The sequence below is a fragment of the Biomphalaria glabrata genome, chromosome 2, assembly GCF_947242115.1.
Source record: "Biomphalaria glabrata chromosome 2, xgBioGlab47.1, whole genome shotgun sequence".
NCBI lineage: Eukaryota > Metazoa > Mollusca > Gastropoda > Planorbidae > Biomphalaria > Biomphalaria glabrata.
Genome location: NC_074712.1, coordinates 52,947,100 through 52,969,876, shown reverse-complemented (window position 1 = coordinate 52,969,876; position 22,777 = coordinate 52,947,100). Strand labels below are relative to the sequence as shown.

At 37.7% G+C, this 22,777-nt stretch overlaps 1 protein-coding gene across 20 annotated transcripts in view; it reads left to right on the top strand.

The window, feature by feature from the left end:
- Window positions 1–22,777, top strand: part of LOC106077152 (sorbin and SH3 domain-containing protein 1-like) — a 148,311-nt gene that overhangs the window by 48,891 nt on the left and 76,643 nt on the right. Inside the window, exon 1 of one of the 20 annotated variants that reach the window (XM_056021374.1) lies at window positions 3,210–3,339. The exons of the other annotated variants lie outside the window; for them this stretch is intronic. Within the exon in view, the coding sequence (XP_055877349.1) occupies window positions 3,274–3,339 (66 nt within the window). The 5' untranslated portion in view covers window positions 3,210–3,273. Of the gene's footprint in view, window positions 1–3,209; window positions 3,340–22,777 lie in introns of those variants that run through there. 20 annotated transcript variants of the gene reach the window in all.

Genomic DNA, 22,777 nt, shown 5'->3' with positions numbered 1-22,777 from the left:
CTTCTCCTGTGTCAACTCTAGATTCTCTAGAAGAGGAGTTATTTCATACAGAATTTGTTACTGCTATGCAGAGAATTCTCCCTTGTATCTATGCTGTTAGATTATACAATAATTAACGAATCAGCTTTGTATCTAATATAGACTTAAAAAAAAGGCGTAGCAATGATGCTCCGGGGTAAGGAGTAGACAATGAAACTTGGGGGAACTTGATCTGAGCTCTAAAAGTTAAAGGTAGATGGGCGGTATCAGGGGCGGTCAGCAAGGATCAATAACTTTTGGAAACCACTGAATCTGCATGTTGTGATCTTCCTTTTGGTTCTATTGCATAAGCATTATCGGCGAATCTTTTATTGATACAAACCACAAACTATTTTTTGTACTTTAACAAATAAGAGTTATTATCTTTGTGACACTTTCGGATGAATACTGTATTTTGATTATACGCCACCGTTTTATCTTATTAATGGAAGGCCAGCAACCCTCCTTCTTTCATCCGTTGTCGATTTGTGTGTGGATCATTTGCTTCTCACAAACTGTTGCTTCTATAGGTCCTAGAGTCGAATACACAGTTTCTCAACTTAGAAACAGTTTCTAGAAGTGAACATATTTAGTCAAGTGACTACAAAGTAAAGGCACCGGACGCCACTCACTATCGGGATTCGAACCAAGTTGTTGGAGCATCCCACATGCGCTTTTGGTATCAACGTTGTTATAGGGGTCTCTCACTAAACTGGTGGTGGAATCGCTAATGGATATGATTGGACTCAAGCCCACGCTCCATTATTAGAACCTGTGACACTAGTAGTACTACTGCTACGCATCAAAATTCTTTAGCTACGTTGTCCTTAAGTTACAGCAAACTATGTCGTATACGAGGTGAATGCCTTCACGAATAGCAAGGTCATCTAAATTGGTCGTTGTTCTGTTCTTCAGATATAACCTTAAAATAACTTTTTTGGATGGTATGTCGGAATATTTAAAGCAACTTCAGGTGCTAACGTTAAAAACGTGATGTTCCAGTCTAGTTGCTGGTGTTAGGTGACTAGAATACAACTATCTCTAGACCTTGCATATCAGTATACTTGCTATAAGTGAGAGAAGAGCAGAATCATTTCTCCCAGAAGTTAGGGTCATTTTGTTTTTGTAATGTTGTTCACATTTTACTATAGTCATAAGTACAAGCATAACTTTAAAAAATTGGATAAAATGTTAACTGTTTTAATGTGGATATTATTTTCATTGGCTGGGATCTCTCTCTAGCTCTTTTTATCCCCCCCCCCCCACCAATTTATATATATCTCGATCACTTTTGCTCTTTCACTTTCTTCAAAGGAGACGACTACACATTATGAGAAGCACCGAGACTTTAAAAATCAAAACATCATAGCTAAAAAACTATACACGCACTCTAAATCTCTATGCTAGGCAATCATTCAAGGGAAACTACTGTTAAAAGAACACAGCATTTCATGATAGCAGTTTGGAACGGTTATGTCCCTTAGTTTGACTTAATCCATACAACAATTCTGTGGGATGGCAAAAAAAAAAAAACGTAATTAGAAGACGTGCTGGCATGTTTACACTTCTCGTCCATCTTAATGAATATAAAAGCAAAACTTTTCAGCTAAAGATTAACAACAAACAAAAAAAAAATGTATTCTGTGCAATGTTTTCCTGTACACATCAGTCATTGCCAACAGGTGAGCAGCGTAAAGTGAAGAGTAGTGAAAAAATAATGAATTCGTGGAATCAATTGAAAGCATTTGTATGAAAACCAAATAGGCGAGCCCCCCACCCTCTCACCCAATAACCACTGATTAAAAATTAATTGGTCATTAGGAAGAACGCAATGTTAACAGATGAAGAAGATTGTGTAGTCATGTATACGATGTGTAGTCATATATACGATGTGTAGTCATGTATACGATGTGTAGTCATATATACGATGTGTAGTCATGTATACGATGTGTAGTCATATATACGATGTGTAGTCATATATACGATGTGTAGTCATGTATACGATGTGTAGTCATATATACGATGTGTAGTCATGTATACGATGTGTAGTCATATATACGATGTGTAGTCATATATACGATGTGTAGTCATATATACGATACACTTCTAAAATCAATAGAATGATGTATTATGGAGGTGCTTATCATTAACCGATGTAACATTAAGTTTTGGGAAAGGCAATTTTTCAAAACTCTCTTAGCTTATCACATCACATGTCTTAAGACTTTCAACATAGACATGCCACAAAGACATGTCTTAAGACCTGCATCATAGACATGCCACAAAGACAAGTCTTAAGACCTGCATCATAGACATGCCACAAAGACATGTCTTAAGACCTGCATCATAGACATGCCACAAAGACAAGTCTTAAGACATGCATCATAGACCTTTCACGTAGACCTTCGAAACGAAACATGTTTGTATTAATGTTTGTATGTAGTTGTTTTTTTTTTCAATCAGTATTAATAAAAAAAAATAATCTCAAACTCCATGACTTTAAAATCTTGTTCAAGTAGAGCTTGGCTACTTCCTGGAACCTGTGCATGATGTTTGTACAACGATAACTCTTATAACTACACTTTTAAAAACAATGTGCCAAAATGCTTCTTGCACAACACAATGTATACATAGTAAATTTGAATATAGGATTTTTTTTAAAAAAAGATCATGATCAAGAACTCGGAACTCCCTCCTTGCGCTGGCACCTAAATTAAGAATCGCACTGAATATATGCGTGTAAGTGTTTGAATTATTTTCATCAACTGAATGTGAGCAGTCAGGAGCTCACGCCACTCACCACCACCCTCTTCTCCCCACACACACTCCGACTGGGTGCCAAGGTTTTCAACTACATGGCTACTTTGTATAGGATAGCACTGGGTAGGGGATGTAACTCGTTATAAACTGTGCTACATTTTTGAGTGCCCCCCTCCTGATATTGACCCTGGTTATCTTTTCTCTCTCTCTCTCTCTCTCTCTCTCTCGAAACTCGCCCCAATTTTTAACATCGTAACTCCCTCCCTTCACGCTGGCATTCCCTAGCTGGACTTAGGTTTCTGTATATAATAAAGTGCCACTGTAAAGTAGGGGGGGGCTGGCTTTTAGATAATGATAAACAGGGCTTTATTGATTTGGGACTTGGGATATTGGATGGAAGCTTCTGTGAAATAAAGGTAACTAACCGTAATAGCAGGTTTCAGCTGAGCTTTTGTTGTTTCAATGTTGTTTTAAGTCTAATCTGTACTTGGATTGATGCCAGTACTATTATTGTTATTTTGTGATGTGTACGGTTTTCATCTATTTATTCGATATAAACTGGTAAGCCTAAAATAAACATTGCATTATAGAGTTTCTGAGCAGCTTGACTTTTGTTTTCTATATCAATAATTTATTATTGTTTAAAAGAGTTGTATTTGTTGGACTTATTACAATGCACACACATTATATGTATTCAGTACTATATATTATTACTGTTAGTGCACAATGCTAGTGATATTAGGACTTATAAAGAGCTGTATACAGAATGAAGTTACTTACGGAGACAATCAATTATATGCTATGAATGTTAAGACCCTGATAAGTGTCGTATAGTGAATTTATTTATGGATTCAATAGAATAGTCGTTATGGTATTTAAGCAGAATTGGTTGTCTGGGAGGCATGCAAAATGACAACCACAAACTTCAAGTGACCCTAAATGTGGATTATGGAACTTCATAGGCCCGAGAAGACAAGAAATTCAAAACTCGGATGACATCAAGATTGAAACTCGGTTCGTTGGCAACTATCTCACTACAATTATGTTTAGTGCTGTTGGATGAGTCGTGTTTTTATTGAGGAAAACATACCTCGACATTGGACTTATTCTCTCACTGAAGTCTTTGTTATAGAATTAAAATGTTCAACCTGGATATACGTATATTCACTCATCCCAATCTGACACACACACACACATACACCCTTGATCTAGATGACAGCACTCCTGGGTCAGGTAGCGTGTAGCAGTGTGCTGTCGCCGTGAGCACTACTGGATCAGGTGGCGAGTACCCTTTTGTTGTTACCGTGAGCACTACTGGATCAGGTGGCGAGTACCCTTTTGCCGTTACAGTGAGCATTATGGTTCAGGTGGTGAGTACCCTTGTGATGTTACCCTGAGCACTACTGGGTCAAGTGGCGGATACCCATGTGCTGTTACTGTGAGCACTATGGGTCAGGCGGTGAGTACCCTTGTGCTGTAACCATGAGCACTACTGGGTCAGTTGGCTGGTACCCATGTGCTGTAACGTGAGCACTACTGGGTCAGTTGGCGGGTACCCATGTGCTGTTACTGTGAGCGCTATTGGGTCAGTTGGCGGATACCCATGTGCTGTTACTGTGAGCACTACTGGGTCAGTTGGCTGGTACCCATGTGCTGTAACCGTGAGCGCTATTGGGTCAGTTGGCGGGTACCCATGTGCTGTAACCGTGAGCACTACTGGGTCAGTAGCGGGTACCCATGTGCTGTAACCGTGAGCGCTACTGGGTCAGTTGGCGGGTACCCATGTGCTGTAACCGTGAGCGCTACTGGGTCAGTTTGCGGGTACCCATGTGCTGTAACCTTGAGCACTACTGGGTCAGTTGGCGGGTACCCATGTGCTGTAACCGTGAGCACTACTGGGTCAGTAGCGGGTACCCATGTGCTGTAACCGTGAGCGCTACTGGGTCAGTTGGCGGGTACCCATGTGCTGTAACCGTGAGCACTACTTAAATCTCTTTTAAGACGACGTTCGTGTGTATATTTGCGAGATTCAACTTTCACACACAATCTTGCATACTCATGTGTATGTGTGTTTGTGTGTGTGTGTGTGTGTGTGTGCTTATGGTGTATGTGTTGTGTGTGTATATCTTGAAGACCTAGCCCAATACAACGACGTTACCTTACAATACTAGCTGATATTCCCTAATTTCGCTTCGAGGTTGATAAGACATTTCGACTTTTTAAAAATAATATTCATGTCGCGTTACAATATGGCCATCTTGGTTTTGAAATAAATTACTTCTATTCGTTCTGTTCATTAGCGTCACAGGATTACGGGCACGACATGGCCTAAATTGTGCCGATGTGCCTAAACTCAAAACTCAAACTCATTAGCGTCACTGTTAACTAAAGCGTAAAACTAACGTTTTGATTTTTTTTCTCACAAAATATAAAGATGAATTTTTTCGTAACTTGTGAAATTATATTACAATAGTTTGAGATGGAATAATTATCGTATTAAAATTCATAATTATATTTTTTTTGGTATACATTTCTTTCTTTATTTTTAATTTTAAAAATTTATAGGCCTCCCCTCTCCCATTTTCCTATGTGCGTTATTTGGGGATACCTGCTTTCTTTTAAAATTATTACGTTAAAAAAATCAATAACAACAGAGAAATAATTGTACAAAAATGTTTTACAAATCAGCGCTTATTTTCCATATTACAATTTGTTTATTTCTATGTCAATTCTAGGCAGATGTCACACTAACTAAGAGTTATGGAAATAAAAACATCGAAGTCAATTTGAAATGCAGGGGAATAATAAAAGCAACAAGAACCCTTAGGTGTTAATAGTTTTATTTGAAGGTAGTCTTTTTTTGATGACATGCGGGAGTCACTGACTCACTCACCATCACAGTATGTGTACATTCACCTACTTTCTAAGTTTTTACCTGTCTTCTGGGACTCCACGCACACACACACACACACACACAGAGACTACCAAGTGAAAGAGAAATGTCGCCATGCCAATGATTCGATTCTGTTCAATTTCTTGAAGGCCCATGTGTGCAGATATGGGCTCTCACATCAAAAAAAAAAATGCGAGTACTCTTGCTCGAGACGATATTCCTCTGTAAACTCAACCTGCAAGCTCTGCATGTCCTCTTGTATTTGTTGGTTTAATGTTCTTGTTTTTCAATCAGACATATTGGGGGGTAAAGATAAGCAGAAACCTTTGAACAAGTCACGTGGGCTTAAGCTATAATCTACTTGTGCATCCCTCCCCCTTCTCCTCTCCCCCCCCCCCCCCCGACATAGATTTGATTCTGTTGACCGATTTGTTTGACCTTTCCAGTCCATTTTCTTGTGTATTCCTCAATGTTTATTTGAGTAACCTTTGTGTGTGTGTGTGTTCCTGCTTGACGACTGAAACACAAGTGAGTAGTATTAGCTGCAACCAGACTCACGTATTTTTATCTGTAACCAGACTCACGTAGTATAAGCTGTAACCAGACTCACGTAGTTTTAGCTGTAACCAGACTCACGTAGTTTTAGCTGTAACCAGACTCACGTAGTTTTAGCTGTAACCAGACTCACGTAGTTTTAGCTGTAACCAGACTCACGTAGTTTTAGCTGTAACCAGACTCACGTATTTTTATCTGTAACCAGACTCACGTAGTATAAGCTGTAACCAGACTCACGTAGTTTTAGCTGTAACCAGACTCACGTAGTTTTAGCTGTAACCAGACTCACGTAGTTTTAGCTGTAACCAGACTCACGTAGTTTTAGCTGTAACCAGACTCACGTAGTTTTAGCTGTAACCAGACTCACGTAGTTTTAGCTGTAACCAGACTCACGTAGTTTTAGCTGTAACCAGACTCACGTAGTTTTAGCTGTAACCAGACTCACGTAGTATAAGCTGCAACCAGACTCACGTAGTTTTAGCTGTAACCAAACTCACGTAGTATTAGCTGTAACCAGACTCACGTAGTATAAGCTGTAACCAAACTCACGTAGTATTAGCTGTAACCAGACTCACGTAGTATAAGCTGTAACCAGACTCACGTAGTATAAGCTGTAACCAGACTCACGTAGTATTAGCTGTAACCAGACTCACGTAGTTTTAGCTGTAACCAGACTCACGTAGTTTTAGCTGTAACCAGACTCACGTAGTTTTAGCTTTAACCGTACTCACGTTGTATTAGCTGTAACCAGACTCATGTAGTATTAGCTGTAACCAGACTCACGTAGTATTAGCTGTAACCAGACTCATGTATTATTAGCTTTAACCGTACTCACGTTGTATTAGTTGTAATCAGACTTACGCCATTGATATTCACAAGTTATAGCAAGATTTTTAACTCTCCTTTTTAAAAAACCTGGCACAGGGCTTTCAGTGAGCGACAAACAAAACAATAAACAGATAAAAACCGTTAGTCTACTTTAAATTCTAAATATCAGAAAAACAGATGTTTCAAGGCATATTTTATTTACACAAAAGTTGTTTTAGTTTTTTTTTTTGTTTTTTTTTTTTGGTGAGAACCTCTGTTCTATTGTGTGTACACATATTGTTCTTTACTGGCTATGCCATTAACCTCGTAACTCGAGCCAAAGACGCCTCCCTTGCGTTTGTTGTAGGACGTCTGTATGTCTTAGCAGCGGGATGTCTTAGTGCTGTAATCAGACATCCTCCCTCCCCTCTCCCCCGTGACGATCCTTCCACAGTTGAGTGCACACCAATGTTTCATGCACGCAATGAGAGAGTGCGATGTTTCTAAAAATAAACACCCTGGTATGACCAAGTCATCCTCCGTTACCTCCCTTTTCTGTTTCCCCTCACCCCTCCCTGAAGAGGCACGACCCCAACATTTCAAAAAGCTGACTTCAACAAATTTACCTGTTGCACCAGGGCTCGCTCACGTGGGAGTTTGTGTTTACATAGAGCCTTTAACTAGCAGTGCTCAGCTGTAGTTTCTGTGGGTAGAATTAGGCCTCGCCCCGGGTGTGCTTCTCCCGCCCCTGCCCCCTCCCGTTACACACACAACCTAGTTAGGCTCTTCTTCTATGCAGGCTAAATTCCTTTTCCCTTTTCTTTTTTTTTTAAATTAATCCCTCACACATACACACACACACACACACATGAGTGTCAGTGTACTCTATGTTGTGTCCAGGGAAAAAAAATGATGTCCACTAAGAAACAGATGCTCTATAAGCTCATTGTAGATATACTAGATCTAGTAAACGTAAAGAAATTTACTGTGCGCTAACTATTCATTATCAGGGGCGGACTGGCTATATGGGCATTTGGGCGAATGCCCGGTGGGCCGGTACTAAATGAGCCGGTAGGGCTACCGAAAGGGCCGCATGGATGCCACTATGTATTAAATTGTAACTTTTTGTAATATTCTCTTATAAAAGCGGCCTTTTGAGCATTGTGTTTAAAAAGAAATGTCTCTACAATGTAATACTAATTTGATCTAACACATTTTCCGAAATAATGTAATAGCCTACATCCGTAGAGACTTGAGACAGTGCTACTAGTAGGCTTCATCTTTTTATACACTTAGCGATTAAAAAGCATATTTCTAATTTAAAAAAATATAGAGCTCACTGTATGATTGTATACAGTTATTGATACTCAAACTTAACATAATGATTTTTAGGGCAGGCATGCCTATAATTGGATGACCATTTTATGATATGCGATTTATGAACCTGGGTGTATAGAAATGCCCGGGCCGATTTTAACACCCAGTCCGCCCCTGTTCATGATAGTACATGGTGTCCTTTATACTACAGAAGTGGCCAGCAGTATATAAGATATTTTAGCCATAAGACCAATCGACATGGAGAGATTGGACGTAAACTTACTTTGTATACAGTCGGTTAATTGAGCCACATTTGAACGCGATCGTTTCGGTCCCAAGAAGCGACAGGTCCAATAAAAAGAACATATCCCAGGACGTGACGTGCTATAGTTTCTGAGACATACAACTTTTATGTCACTTTGAGTGTGCTTTATAAAAGAACAAAATAAAAACAAGGTTACAAAGACAGTTTGTGTGTATGCACAAACTCAAAATCGGCCCCCGAAGTAGTCCATTCTGGCAGGTTTCGATATATTCAGAAAACTGATGATGATTTTATTGAATGATTATCTGAATTTATTGTTTTTTTAAAGGGCCATTCTGTCATTCGAAGTTTGGCAACGTATGGTACCCTTTTAGTTTAGGCGCATGTAGCATAAACAATTTTTAATTGTTATTTTAGATTATATTCGACTTAAGATAAGATAAGATAAGATAACTTTATTGATCCAAACAAATGGAAATTCCGACTTTTATGCAATCTAAAAAAAATAATTTTTAAACGTAAGAAGCTAGTATCACAGAAAATACTTCATCTAGTAATACAAATTGCAATCTCCCTTACTAAATAATATACATTGGTGTATTTCTATGAAAAAACTAATTGTATAGTTGATTTTAAAAATTAATATTTTCGCTTTCAGAAAGGAAAAAATAGTCGTTGTTTCAGAGCTTTGAAAGATTTAAAATAGCATGATGTCGGAATTTTCAATATCTCTTTAGTTTATGAGATCTAAACGGGACGGACGGACGGACAGAAAGACCATAAAAAACTAATAGCGGCTATTCCCTTTTCGGGGACCGCTAAAATACAGCAGCGAGAAACAAGAACCACTGGTTCTTACGAGCTTTGTTCATCAAAAAAATAAAGTTTCCAAGTTTTTCGAAACGATGTTTACCACGATGTATTGGTACTCGGCATAAGAAGCATACATTCTTTAAAAAGTGACTAAATTTCAATGAACGTTTGAAGAACTTTATCTAGTGTCATCTGACACCAAAGGTGTTGCCCTTCCGGGAAGCTCCAGAATCCTCCCATATTTCGATGATTTCGATTTAAATCCGCTCTCAGTGGAGACACTGGGCTTCTTTTTCTTTTTGGCTCTCACGATCTTTGGTCCGATTAAGCGGAACTTCGCATATAATAGAAATAGTTTCGGTATTTTCGGATTCGGTCCAAATTCGTTCATATTAACCGATGGCCTTATTAACCGGATTCGACTGATGTTTAAAAAACTTCCGCTGGTAGGTTTTTGTGATTTTAGTCTTTGAATTTTGCTTAAACAGACATAGGCCTAGTACCCCTTTGTAACTAAGATCTCATTTTTTTAAACGAATTATAGCGTTTCATGTGCTCACTTTACTGATAGGTCAGTGATGTTATTAATTTGAACGCTGCTGAAGCAGAGAACACATAAGGTCTATAGCTCATGGGTTTTAGTGTAAGCAGGGAGACAGATTTAGGTCAACAGGTATATAGAGATGAAATTAGTACAATTAAAAACTTCCTTCTTGACAGTTGTAATGTCATGGCTGAACTCAGTGACCTACTTGTGATGTCAAGTAAACATTTACTTTTGTCTAAATTTATAAATCTTAACTTCCAGTAAAGTTGTAACAATTGTCTAGGGCAGTGTTTCCCAAAGTGGGGTACGGGAAGAGTTTGAAGGGGGTATGTGTTGCACATAACTAACTATGCTGATTCTTTTTAAAATACCCATATAGTTTATACATTAGAATAAAATATACGGTTTAAATTCTTTTTATCATTTTAAGTTTTTACAAATTCAAATACGGCGCTATTTTAGATTTTAAGACGAATTTCTACAAAGGTCAGGAAATGGATAGGAAAGTTACAACTTCTGTCGACACGCCCACATTATCAATGGAAAAACTAGGTTTCCATTTTTTAGAATGTATTTGATGTGTCTCTGAAGCATGCAAAACATAAACTCACTAAACGTAATTGTGATAGAGTCATCATCACTTTGTGTATGTAGACCTACAAAACAAAAATATTTGTATGAAAATAAATCTTTTTTTTAGGGGTGGGGGACGAGGGGTACTCAGCGGTACGAAAATTCTAAAGTGGGCACTCATAGGTCAAAAGTTTGAGAAACACTGGTTTAGGGCATCATTTTCTTGTCAAGTTGTTGTAGTTTAGAACAAACTTTGTTTTAAAGTACTGTAGTCATTTGGTCAGCCTTTATATTGGACACTACACTTGTATCGTCCACTCGCCACTGGCATTGATGCCTTCCATTCCTGTTGGCCACAGCAAGTGAAGCGGGCAATGGGGGTAAGTGACCCCCCGACCTCTCTAGCTATTGGCCGATCAACTTGTCAATATCTTCTGCTGCCAGCGGCGTGTCGGATGTGAACAAAGAGGAGACATTGGACTAGTGGAAAATGTTTCCTCACTCCCTCCACCTCAGTGCCGGCTGGAGAGGGGGGGGGTGGAATGCACGCATTTAGTCCTACCCTTACGTCTTATCGATTACTTTGTACACCTCGCTATTGCAATCTTTTTTTGTCCTCTCATTGTAATGATCAAATAGTTCAATAGTTTGTTTGTTCATACAATTTTTTAAATCTTGTAATTTTTTTCCCCATTGAAAGCGGGCTGGAGAAGGAACTCAACGTATGTTAAATATCGATTCTTTGGCGAACAAAGCGCCCTTCTTGGCGCCCTATTCTGTTGCTGCGATCCGATTTTTTAAATAGCATCTTTCTTTTTTTTTTTTTCTTTTACTCCTGTAGTGTTGATGAATGTTAAATCAAAGACATGGTCTCCATGCATGTCAGAAGCCAGTGTTAAAGTCTTTTATAAATACACCGCTGTATAATGACCATGGGGTGTAAGCAGTAAGACGCTGAGCCAGTGTTGGGTTTATCTACATAGAACTGGTAAATAATGCTCTATTGTTTTTTGTTTGTTTTTTGCTGTTGTTTTACTTTTGTTTAAAAGCATATACAAGGTGAGGCTACCTTAGGCACACCTTTAAGATACATGTAGTTATTGGTTCCGATTTGTACCTAAACGGTGAAGGTATGTTGTTGGTTAATGTCACATATCTTGTGCCCACAAATATAAATCCTTTATTTAATAATTATGTACGATTCAAGTGTTTTTGGTTCCAGTTATGAGTAGTAGTCAGTGATCGTCAGAAGTATCATAAATATTTCATTGGTTTAATTACCATCGTTATCAGAAATTGAGGACATTCGCATACTTAGTTTCAAGATGGACTATCTACACGCATGTAATCAATTAGTTTCACACACACGTTCTTCTAATTGATGCCTAAAGGTGCATTACTGAGAATCACTATATCAGATGTATTCATTTTACACACATTTTAACCTTGTTGTTTTTAATGAAAAAGGATTTTAAGATGATCGCTTAGATTTTGTAAACAAATGTAAGTGACAACCAGGTAACATTTATTCCTTTCCTTTGAATCTTTTTTAAAACGATTATATTTTCTTTTTAATGAGGTATATTTTGGCAGTGAAAAATGTCACAGTAATGATTTTTTTCCAGTTGATTGTCTAGGTGCAAGTCAGTCATATTGTTACTAATCCTCTCTCGTACTAGCTAGAAACTACTGGATATGTGCTACTGTCCTGTCTCATCCAGATGTATCAGAGAATTCTTTTACAAAATTGTAAGATATCCCCATTCCTTCAAACCGTGTTCTCTACCCTATAGATAATCTGCTTACGATTTTCTCATTTCTATAGTAGATGGCTTTGGAAATGTGTACATAGACACCGACACGCCCACACTCTTGGCACATCACACAAGTGGTATCTGTGTCTTCATCTCGCCAAGGTTATCATTCTCTCTCTCCTCCATCACTGCCTTTCATTTTTTTCCCCCTAGCACCCCTTCACTTCCTCACACTGGACAGACAGACACACACACAACATAAACATTTTCATCTAGGTTTATTTCCCCTATACTGCATTATTGAACAAAAAAAAAAACATTTTAAAAAAACTTTAAAAAAAAAAAAGAAAATATCAAAGGTTTTTTAGTTGTAATTGTATCAATTAGTTTTGGATCAGTCATGTGATTAAATTTGTAATAGAGGAACTAGACTAACAATAATAAACCTGTGCGATTAGAAATAACATTCTTTTTTGTTTAGCGCAATTCCATGCTTTCTCACTACGCTATGATCCTAGCACTTGTCTCGACCAGTTGGGAAACAAAGAGGGGGGCGGATGAAGGGGGTATCTGTTGCAGTGATTGCGTTTTATATGCACACAAAAACAAACAAACAAACAACAACAAGAACTTGTTAACTCAGGGCTCAATCCACCTCAAGGGGACTAATTCAAGTTATACCACATCTGTCAAATAAGATTTCTTTCCCTTGATCAATAAAAAATAATTAATTACAAAAGTTAATCCACTAATAGTGCATTAATTTTAATTGATTCTTGTGTTGTCTGGTACAAAAATAATTGTGCAAAATTTCAACTTGATCCGAGATTGAATGTGGGAGAAATAACGTGTACAGACTTTTACCAGACAGACAGAACGAGTTGATAGAAGCTTTGTACAAATATCTGTTTGATTCCTATGCAAATGTGTTTGATTTGTCTCCCCTCTTTGATCAACTTGGATTTATGCTGACTTGATCGCTTGATCGTTTTAGACATGTATGAGATACTTCAAAATAAATACAGCAGCTAGACCTCTTTTCAGTGTATGGCGACCTGCATCATTTATAATACATTATATGTTATTAGTAATTCAATGTTACCCCATTAAGTCCTTATTTCTCGAATGATAGGCATTTCACACCACACACACAGATACACAGTTCTTAATCTCTGGTCACACATGTAATTTTTGCTTATCAGCCTACAAGAAAATATCAACTCCAGCTGGAATCCTTTCTTGAAGCCGACGTTTTGCCTGACGCCATGTTTCTTCCGGTATGTCAGCACAGCCGCACGGGAGATAACTGAGTACGAAAAAGAAAAATTAGCGGTATATCTTTTATGCCTGTGCGTATATATGACATGTACTCTTGTGGATTACTGGAAAGTTGAGGAGGGGGTGGTGTAGGGGGTGAAATCTTTCCTGTTGTAGCGATACTGTCGTATTGATGTCTGAGTCCTGGCTCAACGTGTTAGAGCGCTCTCTATCCTTTTTTCTTCTTTAGGATTCTGGCCATTTTTTTATTATTTAGCAATGAATTATGTTTGTGGATATTGTAGCAACAGATGGATGTAAAAAGAACTCTATTGAGTAAGTGTATTGTATGAGAATAGAGTTTATCTAATTAACATAGTGTATTGTTTCTAGATATTGCAAACGTGAATTATATATATATACAGTGCTTTTTTTGTGTGTAAAAAAATATAGATGCCGGTACTCAGTGATGAATTACCTAACTTTTAACTGGTAATTATTAATAATACACGTTAAAATATAAGAAAAGTAATATTTTTGCCCCACATTGAAAAAGGTGCCGGTACGCCGTACCTGTGCGTACCGTCACAAAAAAGCCCTGTGTATATATATATATATATATATATATATATATATATATATATATATATATATATATATATATATATATATATGCGTTTTGTGTTTCGGTATTCATTACATTAATTAGTGGGACTGCTTATAAATCGACAGCTACGGCGAGGAGGGCACATAAAGGGAATTTTTTTTGTTAAGCTGAAAAGGTAGACGGTATAACAAGTTTCCTCTCCTTCCCCCCCCCCCCCCCCCCCCCCGTAAACGCTTTAAAGATCAGCTAAAGCGCCAACTCGCTTTACCTGACATAGAAGAGAGCACCTGGCAGCAAGCAGCTTCCGAACAAGACCACTTCAAATTTCTTACAAAGGCCGCGGTTTACACATCTGAGACCAAAAGAAAATCCATAGTCGAGGACATGGAACCTAAATCTACCACCGGCGGACAACGGTTATGTCTGCGCTGGATGTGGCAAAATATGTAGGTCGCAGCTATGACTGCAATCCTCCTTAATCTTCGGACTTGAAGACAAGCCATTAATTAGATGCTACATCAACTTACATGGTTCAAGATTGCATTAAAATTTAGATTATCCTAAAGCTTAATATAAAACTTAGATGGTGTAGAAATTAAACTTAGATAATCAGACATACTGTATATTGTAGGCTACATAAACCCAACTGAAACTAAACTTCATGTTATGCTCTTGTCGTTGACTTTTTGTTTTCAACCCAGAAAAAAAACAACGTACCCTTCAGAAACACATCACGTGACTAGACCTAAACATTGGTGTATACATGACAGGGGCAGGAGATGAGTTTCTTGAGACTTTGTCATCCGCCATTAGCACAACTCTTTTACTCGTTTTTTTGTAGCTATATTTTGACTTCATTTTAGAGCTTCGTCTTCTCAAATTCTCCTCCCCCCCCAGAAATGTGTATCTTAGATCCCTTTTATTTTCCACATTTATTAGTAAAACAATGTGTCCTCTTACATTGATATTTTGTTTGGTCAATATATTTCTCTCCATTTTAGTTAGTTTTTGCATAGTATGAAAAGATTCTTTTATTTTTTGCTCTGAATATAATATAATCGGTAATTGTCTCATGGTCTCTACACTATTTCATGGAGAACTTTTTCCCCTGTTATATTTTATACCTTTGTGGTTGTGAAAGAAATACCAATGCTTCAAGTAACCATTGGCTTCAATCAAGTCCCAGGAATTGTTCATCTCAACCACGTCTGCAAATTAGATCGTCAAATTATCCCCCTTTATTTCCTCGTCCTTCTTGTGTGCGCCATTGTGGAGTCTCGATCATCTATGTATGATTGAATAAACTCCCCTCTTCAGACTAGACAGACCAGTCAAAGCTTTTGTTCTCTGCCTTTGGGTTCATTTTGTTTTTATGGCATTCTGGGATGGAAGTCTATCTTGAGCCAATGAGTTAGTTCCACTTTGATGCGTTTATGTAAATTTGACACATCATTCTGAACGTCTCTTAAACACTAACTTTTGGAGATTTTCAAGTTCAACTACACAATGTCAAGGACGCTCTATTGAACTACACCGTCGCCAACTAGACAAAAAAAAAGAATCGAGCTCTAATGTTAACACTATCTCAATGCATGGCAGTTCATCTTCGTATCAATTCTTCAACATTACTGCTAATTAGTGGTCTTGTAACATTGAAATAACGTTGTCAGTCATAGAGTGAAAGCTTATCGCTTCCTCTTTGTTAATAACATCATTTTGTATTACAAACGGTAGAGATAAGAAAATTTGATTAAAAGTGCAAAAAAAAAAAAAAAGAATTATCTTGTACATTAAGAACTAACAAATAGCATATCAACACTTTCCCCCTTTGTAAAACTTGAGCCAGTCCGAATATCTGTAATATAGGACAGACGGACTTACAGAGTTAGGTATCAACACTTCCCCCTTTTTAATCCTTCAGGCAGTACGAATTTCTGTAGTATAGGACAGACTGACTGACGGACTGACAAGAGTTAGGTATCACATCAACTTGAACTGAAAAGCTCAAGTTAAGTCAGAGATTGCACATATGGTTTTGAGTTTTTGGCACATAGGCACACTTTAGGGTTACTCTCCCTTATTGTACATAGGACTAACTTTTTAGTTGTGGGTGGAATGAGGGGGAGGGGGATGAGAGAAGCAGTTAAGTGAAAGTGATACTACAATGTACGGGCCAAAGGCATGTTTTACGTGTGTGTCGTGGGAAGTCTAGGAACAAATCAACAGGCGTATCCGGTGTTTAATGTTAGTGTATGTATATATATATATATTGGAAGTATTACTTCGTTGTTGTTGTTTTAATCAGTGGGCAATCATTGTTCCCCTTGGAATTAGCCTCTGTGAAAAGGATTAAATGACCCTTTACAACGCAACTGGATCAATATACTTGATCGACCGGTTCCTTGTTGAAATCACAGACTATGGTTCTGGACAACTTCTGCGGTATAGTCAAATGATTATATAATAGCCAAGTGATAAGATCACGACAAACGCTTATTGATAGTCCTACTATAGCCGCCTTCTTTTGTCGTAGCATTTGTATTAGCGTTCTAGTTAAAAGCTCAGTGATGGCTTAAAATATATGCATTATATTTTTTCACTTTCACCTGTCTCGTAGTCTCTTGAACTGTTGGGGCACCACACATGATCTTTCTGATCTTATGACAGGCTTCTCCTTTTTTCTCTATTGCATGGATTAGAGTTGCTTGTCCATTCCTTTATGGCATCCTTCTATCGTTTTCCGTGTCTGGCTCTTCTTCTTTCACCTGGTATCGTTACTTGTAGGAACGTTTTGTGAGCCCTGAGGATCTCAATATATGGGCGTACAGTCTAAACTTGATTGGGGTCAGTTAAAACATCTTAAAACATACAAACACATATAAGTGTTGCATCATGGCGTGTTGACTTGAACTCTATATAACTATGTAGACGTCATCTAGCAACATTAGCTAATAAGAAGCACAGCTGAACGTGTACATATTTTTGTTTTAATCATTAGGTCTCTTCACTTTGTACAAAGCTTATATCAACTCTTGTCTGCATGGTAAAAATGTGTACACGTTATTTCTCCAACACTATCTCGGATTAAGATGAAATTTTGGACAACTATTTCTTTTTACCTGACAACACAAGAATCAATTTTTTAAAAATTAACCAATTAGTTAATTAACTATTGGTAATTAATCATTTTGTTTGGTATCTTGGACAAGGGAAAGGAATTGCACTTGACAAATGTGGTGGTATAAGTTGAATTAGTCCCCTTGAGGAATCTTGAGCCTATTTCCTGAGTGAACTTTTTTTTAATTATGTATTTTAAAAAAATGATCCTAGCAAGATACAAGGTACCCCCCCCCCTTTTTTTTTTCTCTCTCTTCCCCCCCCCCCCCCCCACTTGGTCCAGACAAATGATAGGATCAAAGCGTATTGAAAAAGGTAAAAGCAAAACAAAAACAATTGATACAAAAAATATTTTCTACCGCACAGATTACTATCTCTAGGTCAATCATTGAAACAATTACACTTAATATAAGCTTGGTTTTGTAACAACAAAAAATGTTTTCCTTGGTTCAGCGTCGACATACACTTTGGATGATATAGGTTTATCTTAGTTTGTGGAAGGTTAAAAGTTGCTTTTACCTTTACCTTACCTATCCCTTAATCTGTTGGGGCACCAAGCAAGATTCGTCGACCGTCTTTCTCCATTCCTCCCTGTCCTTTGCCTTGTTTAAAACCTCTATCAATGGTAGGCCCGTCCATTCTTTTATGTTGTCCTCCCATCGCTTTCTCTGTCTGCTTCTTCTTCTTTTTCCTGGTTCTGTTCCCTGAAGGAAGGTCTTTTCGAGCCCCGTGGATCTTGTAGTATGGCCATATATTTTAAGCTTGCGTTTCTTTACAATAGTTAGCAGGTCATCATGGGGTCCGATCGCTGCAGTAACCCTGTCTCTAATCTCTTGGTTTGTGATGCAGTCTTTGAAAGTGATGCCTAGGATCCTTCTGTTGCTTACTCTAAATTAATATATATATATATATTTCACATAACTCAACCATTCTATGTGTTAGTATCAATAATAGGGTTTAGTTATTACGAATAATTATTTTATTCTGATTAGCTACCACATATATTGCTCTGTGTGTTTATGGCTGTGGTAAACTTTCTATCAAAACTTTTTCTTGGTCTCTTTATTGTTTGTTAAAATTTTTTTGTTCTGAGCTGTCCTGAGGTCGTTAGAACTATTTTTGTTATTACACAACCAATGACAAACTGATTGCAACAAAAAAACACTTAGTGACCAGAATGATCTTTGAGCACAATCAATAACAAAAGTACAGCATTCTAGCCTCACCCTCCATATATATATATATATGGTTCCCGGTCACTTCATCCCCGATCATTTCATCCCCGGTCATTTCATACCCGGTCATTTCATCCCCTGGTCATTTCATACCCGGTCATTTCATCCCCTGGTCATTTCATCCCCGGTCATTTCATCCCCAATTATATATTTTTCTAATCCATTGTTTACTATATATATTAATATATATCTCAAAGATTGTTAAGTCTTTGGATTCATCATAGAATACTTTACATATGCTTGTAATCGACTTTAATACTTAATGGAGGGAAAGAGAGGAGTGACCAGGAATGGAAAGAAGTCGTTATGTTGTGTCTATGTGTGCCTGGGAACTTTTTTATTTGAGAACCACTTCGTTTTTAAATCCACTAAGACGCTTTGCGTGCGTGTGTGTAAACTGGCATGTCAAGCATGAAGACAGGTTTTTGAAATACGATATTTGTAGTTACACTTTGTCGAGGTCTAGCCGTGATTCATGCAGCTACTTTCCACGCCTAGTGCACATCCAGGACACGCGCTTTGATAACGGGCTCCTAGAGACTGTGGACACCCGTCTAGCTGTTTCTTAATTTGTCACATTCATGGATAAATTAAAGGGTGCAGGATTAAGCAGGATATTACACCTACTATTGTTTCATAGCATCAGTTATTTCCAGTGAAATGGAAGTGTTTTAGAGTGTTAGATCGTTCAGTGTGTACGTCCATGGTTCAAGGTTTGTTCAAAATTTCTGTTGTGTTTTCTGCTTACTAAACCTATACTTAATTGATACATTCACTATTCTATGACGTCATCAACAACAATAGTGCACTCAGTACTCTCTGTCCTTACATGCTTTTGCTTCCGTTTTTTTTCGGCCATACTTTTTGCATAGATTATCTCCTCCTCGGAACTTTAATAGCTCTCTTCTCTATTCCATTAATGATAATGTGTTTTAAATGTTTCCTGCCAATGTTTAACGAGACTCTTTGAGAAAAAGGCCAGTCAGTACAGTCTGTACGTTTTTTGTGGGTTTTTTAAATTTAAAACACAGACCTATATAATATGTATAGGTCTGTGACTTTGAATTATTAGACATCTTTCTTGAAGTTAATGTTATTGTGCAGGCAAGCCAAACTTTTGAAATGGCTTATCAGATGTCCACTAACACTGCAAACCATGTCTAGTTCTAAAAATGCATTGACTACGAGGTTCAATGTAGCGCTTCAGTGTGGGTGGAAATGAATAAAAAACAACTTGGCATTTCGTTGTTTATGGTTATGATATTTATAGCTAAGAAGAAGTTACACCTGGACACTTATAGTAGGCAGGTTGGGGGGTTTTTAATGCCTATAAAAACGCTGCCAAGCTCGCGCGGACACACACGCATACACACACTTGTTCTATACTTACATAGTAAGAAGTATATGTCTGAACATAATATCTGTTAGCTTGGAACTTAAAAATGTCTGAATAAACCAAACGTCCTCCTAGAATGTCGCGTGTTTGTGTGTGTGTGTGTGTGTGTGTGTGTTCTCTTCACGTTTCTAGCCCACGCAGAAAAAAAAAGCAATACTTTCTATTATTTTGAAAGATTATGTTCTCTTTAAGGTTTCTTTTCGGACACATTTGAGAACCACTGATTGCTCCATATTGTTCATTGACCTTAGTGTTTCTGTTATTCTATCTCTGCTATGAATTGTGTATTGTGAAAGTTGTGTCCTACGGTGTAAGGATGTCCTTGTTATGTAAACCTTGAGCGTTTCACAACAGCACTGACCTACGTTTGTTTCAACACTAAAACGTTTGAGTTTATATTTGTGCTCGAGCTGGAGTGGATTGTATGCACCAATAGCTTGACTTTCTACACTCATGTTGTTTCAACTGCAATATTTCCTGCAATTAGTTCCAGTTTGTCTGTCGCATGCCAGGGTTGATTATATAATCAAATATTTATATGTTGTCTCTCATTAGCAATTCTGTTACAATCAGAGGTTCTCATCTTTTTTTTTTTAAGCTTTAGAATATACAGATATTCATGTGATGCTTGAACTAATGACTCAAATGAAAATCTCCGTCATATGACAATATTTACTATTTAGATTTTTTAAGTTAGCATTACTAATGAAATTAATTTTCCTGGGGACAATATAGAGAAATATTTTTATTTATTTACAAACGTATGTTTTTCTAGTACAACACAAAGCTAAATAAGAATGACTACTTATTACACTGCAAGCTGTCATTGGATCTACTCATTCAGTGTGGGTGAGCCAAGCGTGGGGTGTATTATTTTCACTTGTGTGTGTCGCTCAAGAATGTGTGTGTGTCGCTAACAAAAGTGTCGGTCCAACATCCTTGAAGTTAGCAGGATCTCTTCACTCCTCTGACTCTCTTAGCCATTCAGTCTTAAACGTTCCGGCGCTTATTAGAAAATGTATGTCCTGGCAATATGAGCTAAGAAATGGTCGCTAACAGTTCCATTTCCTGGCAAGTGTCCAGTGGTTCATGACCAACCTTTTTTCCACCACAAGACGCGAGATTGTATCGCAGACTTTAGAATCAAACGTTTCTAACCGTCATCAGGGAAATATCATAGATGTTCTCTAGAGTTCTCTCCCATCTTTTAACTGCCCCCCCCCACCAAAAAAAAATCTAAATACTCCCCTCCCCCACACACACACACACTCTTCAACCACACGCCAACCTTTTTTTTTTTTTCATTTAGCTTTCAGTAAATAATCTTCACTTTTAATTGAACCTACCACCCCACCTCCGGAATCACCTGCATACAATCCCTCCATCTCTGCACTCCTCACGTTTTTTTTCTGTCATCCTCATCTGGTCCCCCCCCCCCTCTCTGCATGCCAGTCCCGTTTCCTGACGCACCTGTCTCCCTCAAGACCTGGTCCCGCATAGTTTACACGTGCGCTATCCTTTCTAATGGCGCTGCTGAAATGTGTTGGTGTGTCTTGGTCAGGACTCGTGTTCCTGTGGGGAAAAAAACAACTTTTTAAAGTTTTGACCTAATGAGATCATTATAATAAAGTTGTAAAGCCCTTCTCAAACTGCCAGCATTCAAATTGCAGGTTATTAGAAGATAATGTCTATCTGTTGTGCATGGAAATCTTGACTAGTTCTTGAAATGTTAAAAATACCGGTATAATGATACATATGATATGATAGTCATTAAAAAATTTATTTGGTAGGCTCCAGTGAGATAAATACAAGAGTCATCTAAAGATTGGTTTATTTGGTAGGCTCCAGTGAGATAAATACAAGAGTCATCTAAAGATTGGTTTATTTGGTAGGCTCCAGTGAGATAAATACAAGAGTCATCTAAAGATTGGTTTATTTGGTAGGCTCCAGTGAGATAAATACAAGAGTCATCTAAAGATTGGTTTATTTGGTAGGCTCCAGTGAGATAAATACAAGCGTCATCTAAAGATTGGTTTATTTGGTAGGCTCCAGTGAGATAAATACAAGAGTCATCTAAAGATTGGTTTATTTGGTAGGCTCCAGTGAGATAAATACAAGAGTCATCTAAAGATTGGTTTATTTGGTAGGCTCCAGTGAGATAAATACAAGAGTCATCTAAAGATTGGTTTATTTGGTAGGCTCCAGTGAGATAAATACAAGAGTCATCTAAAGATTGGTTTATTTGGTAGGCTCCAGTGAGATAAATACAAGAGTCATCTAAAGATTGGTTTATTTGGTAGGCTCCAGTGAGATAAATACAAGAGTCATCTAAAGATTGATTTATTTGGTAGGCTCCAGTGAGATAAATACAAGAGTCATCTAAAGATTGGTTTATTTGGTAGGCTCCAGTGAGATAAATACAAGAGTCATCTAAAGATTGGTTTATTTGGTAGGCTCCAGTGAGATAAATACAAGAGTCATCTAAAGATTGATTTATTTGGTAGGCTCCAGTGAGATAAATACAAGAGTCATCTAAAGATTGGTTTATTTGGTAGGCTCCAGTGAGATAAATACAAGAGTCATCTAAAGATTTATTTGGTAGGCTCCAGTGAGATAAATACAAGAGTCATCTAAAGATTGATTTATTTGGTAGGCTCCAGTGAGATAAATACAAGAGTCATCTAAAGATTGGTTTATTTGGTAGGCTCCAGTGAGATAAATACAAGAGTCATCTAAAGATTTGTTTGGTAGGTTCCAGTGAGATAAATACAAGAGTCATCTAAAGATTGATTTATTTGGTAGGCTCCAGTGAGATAAATACAAGAGTCATCTAAAGATTGATTTATTTGGTAGGCTCCAGTGA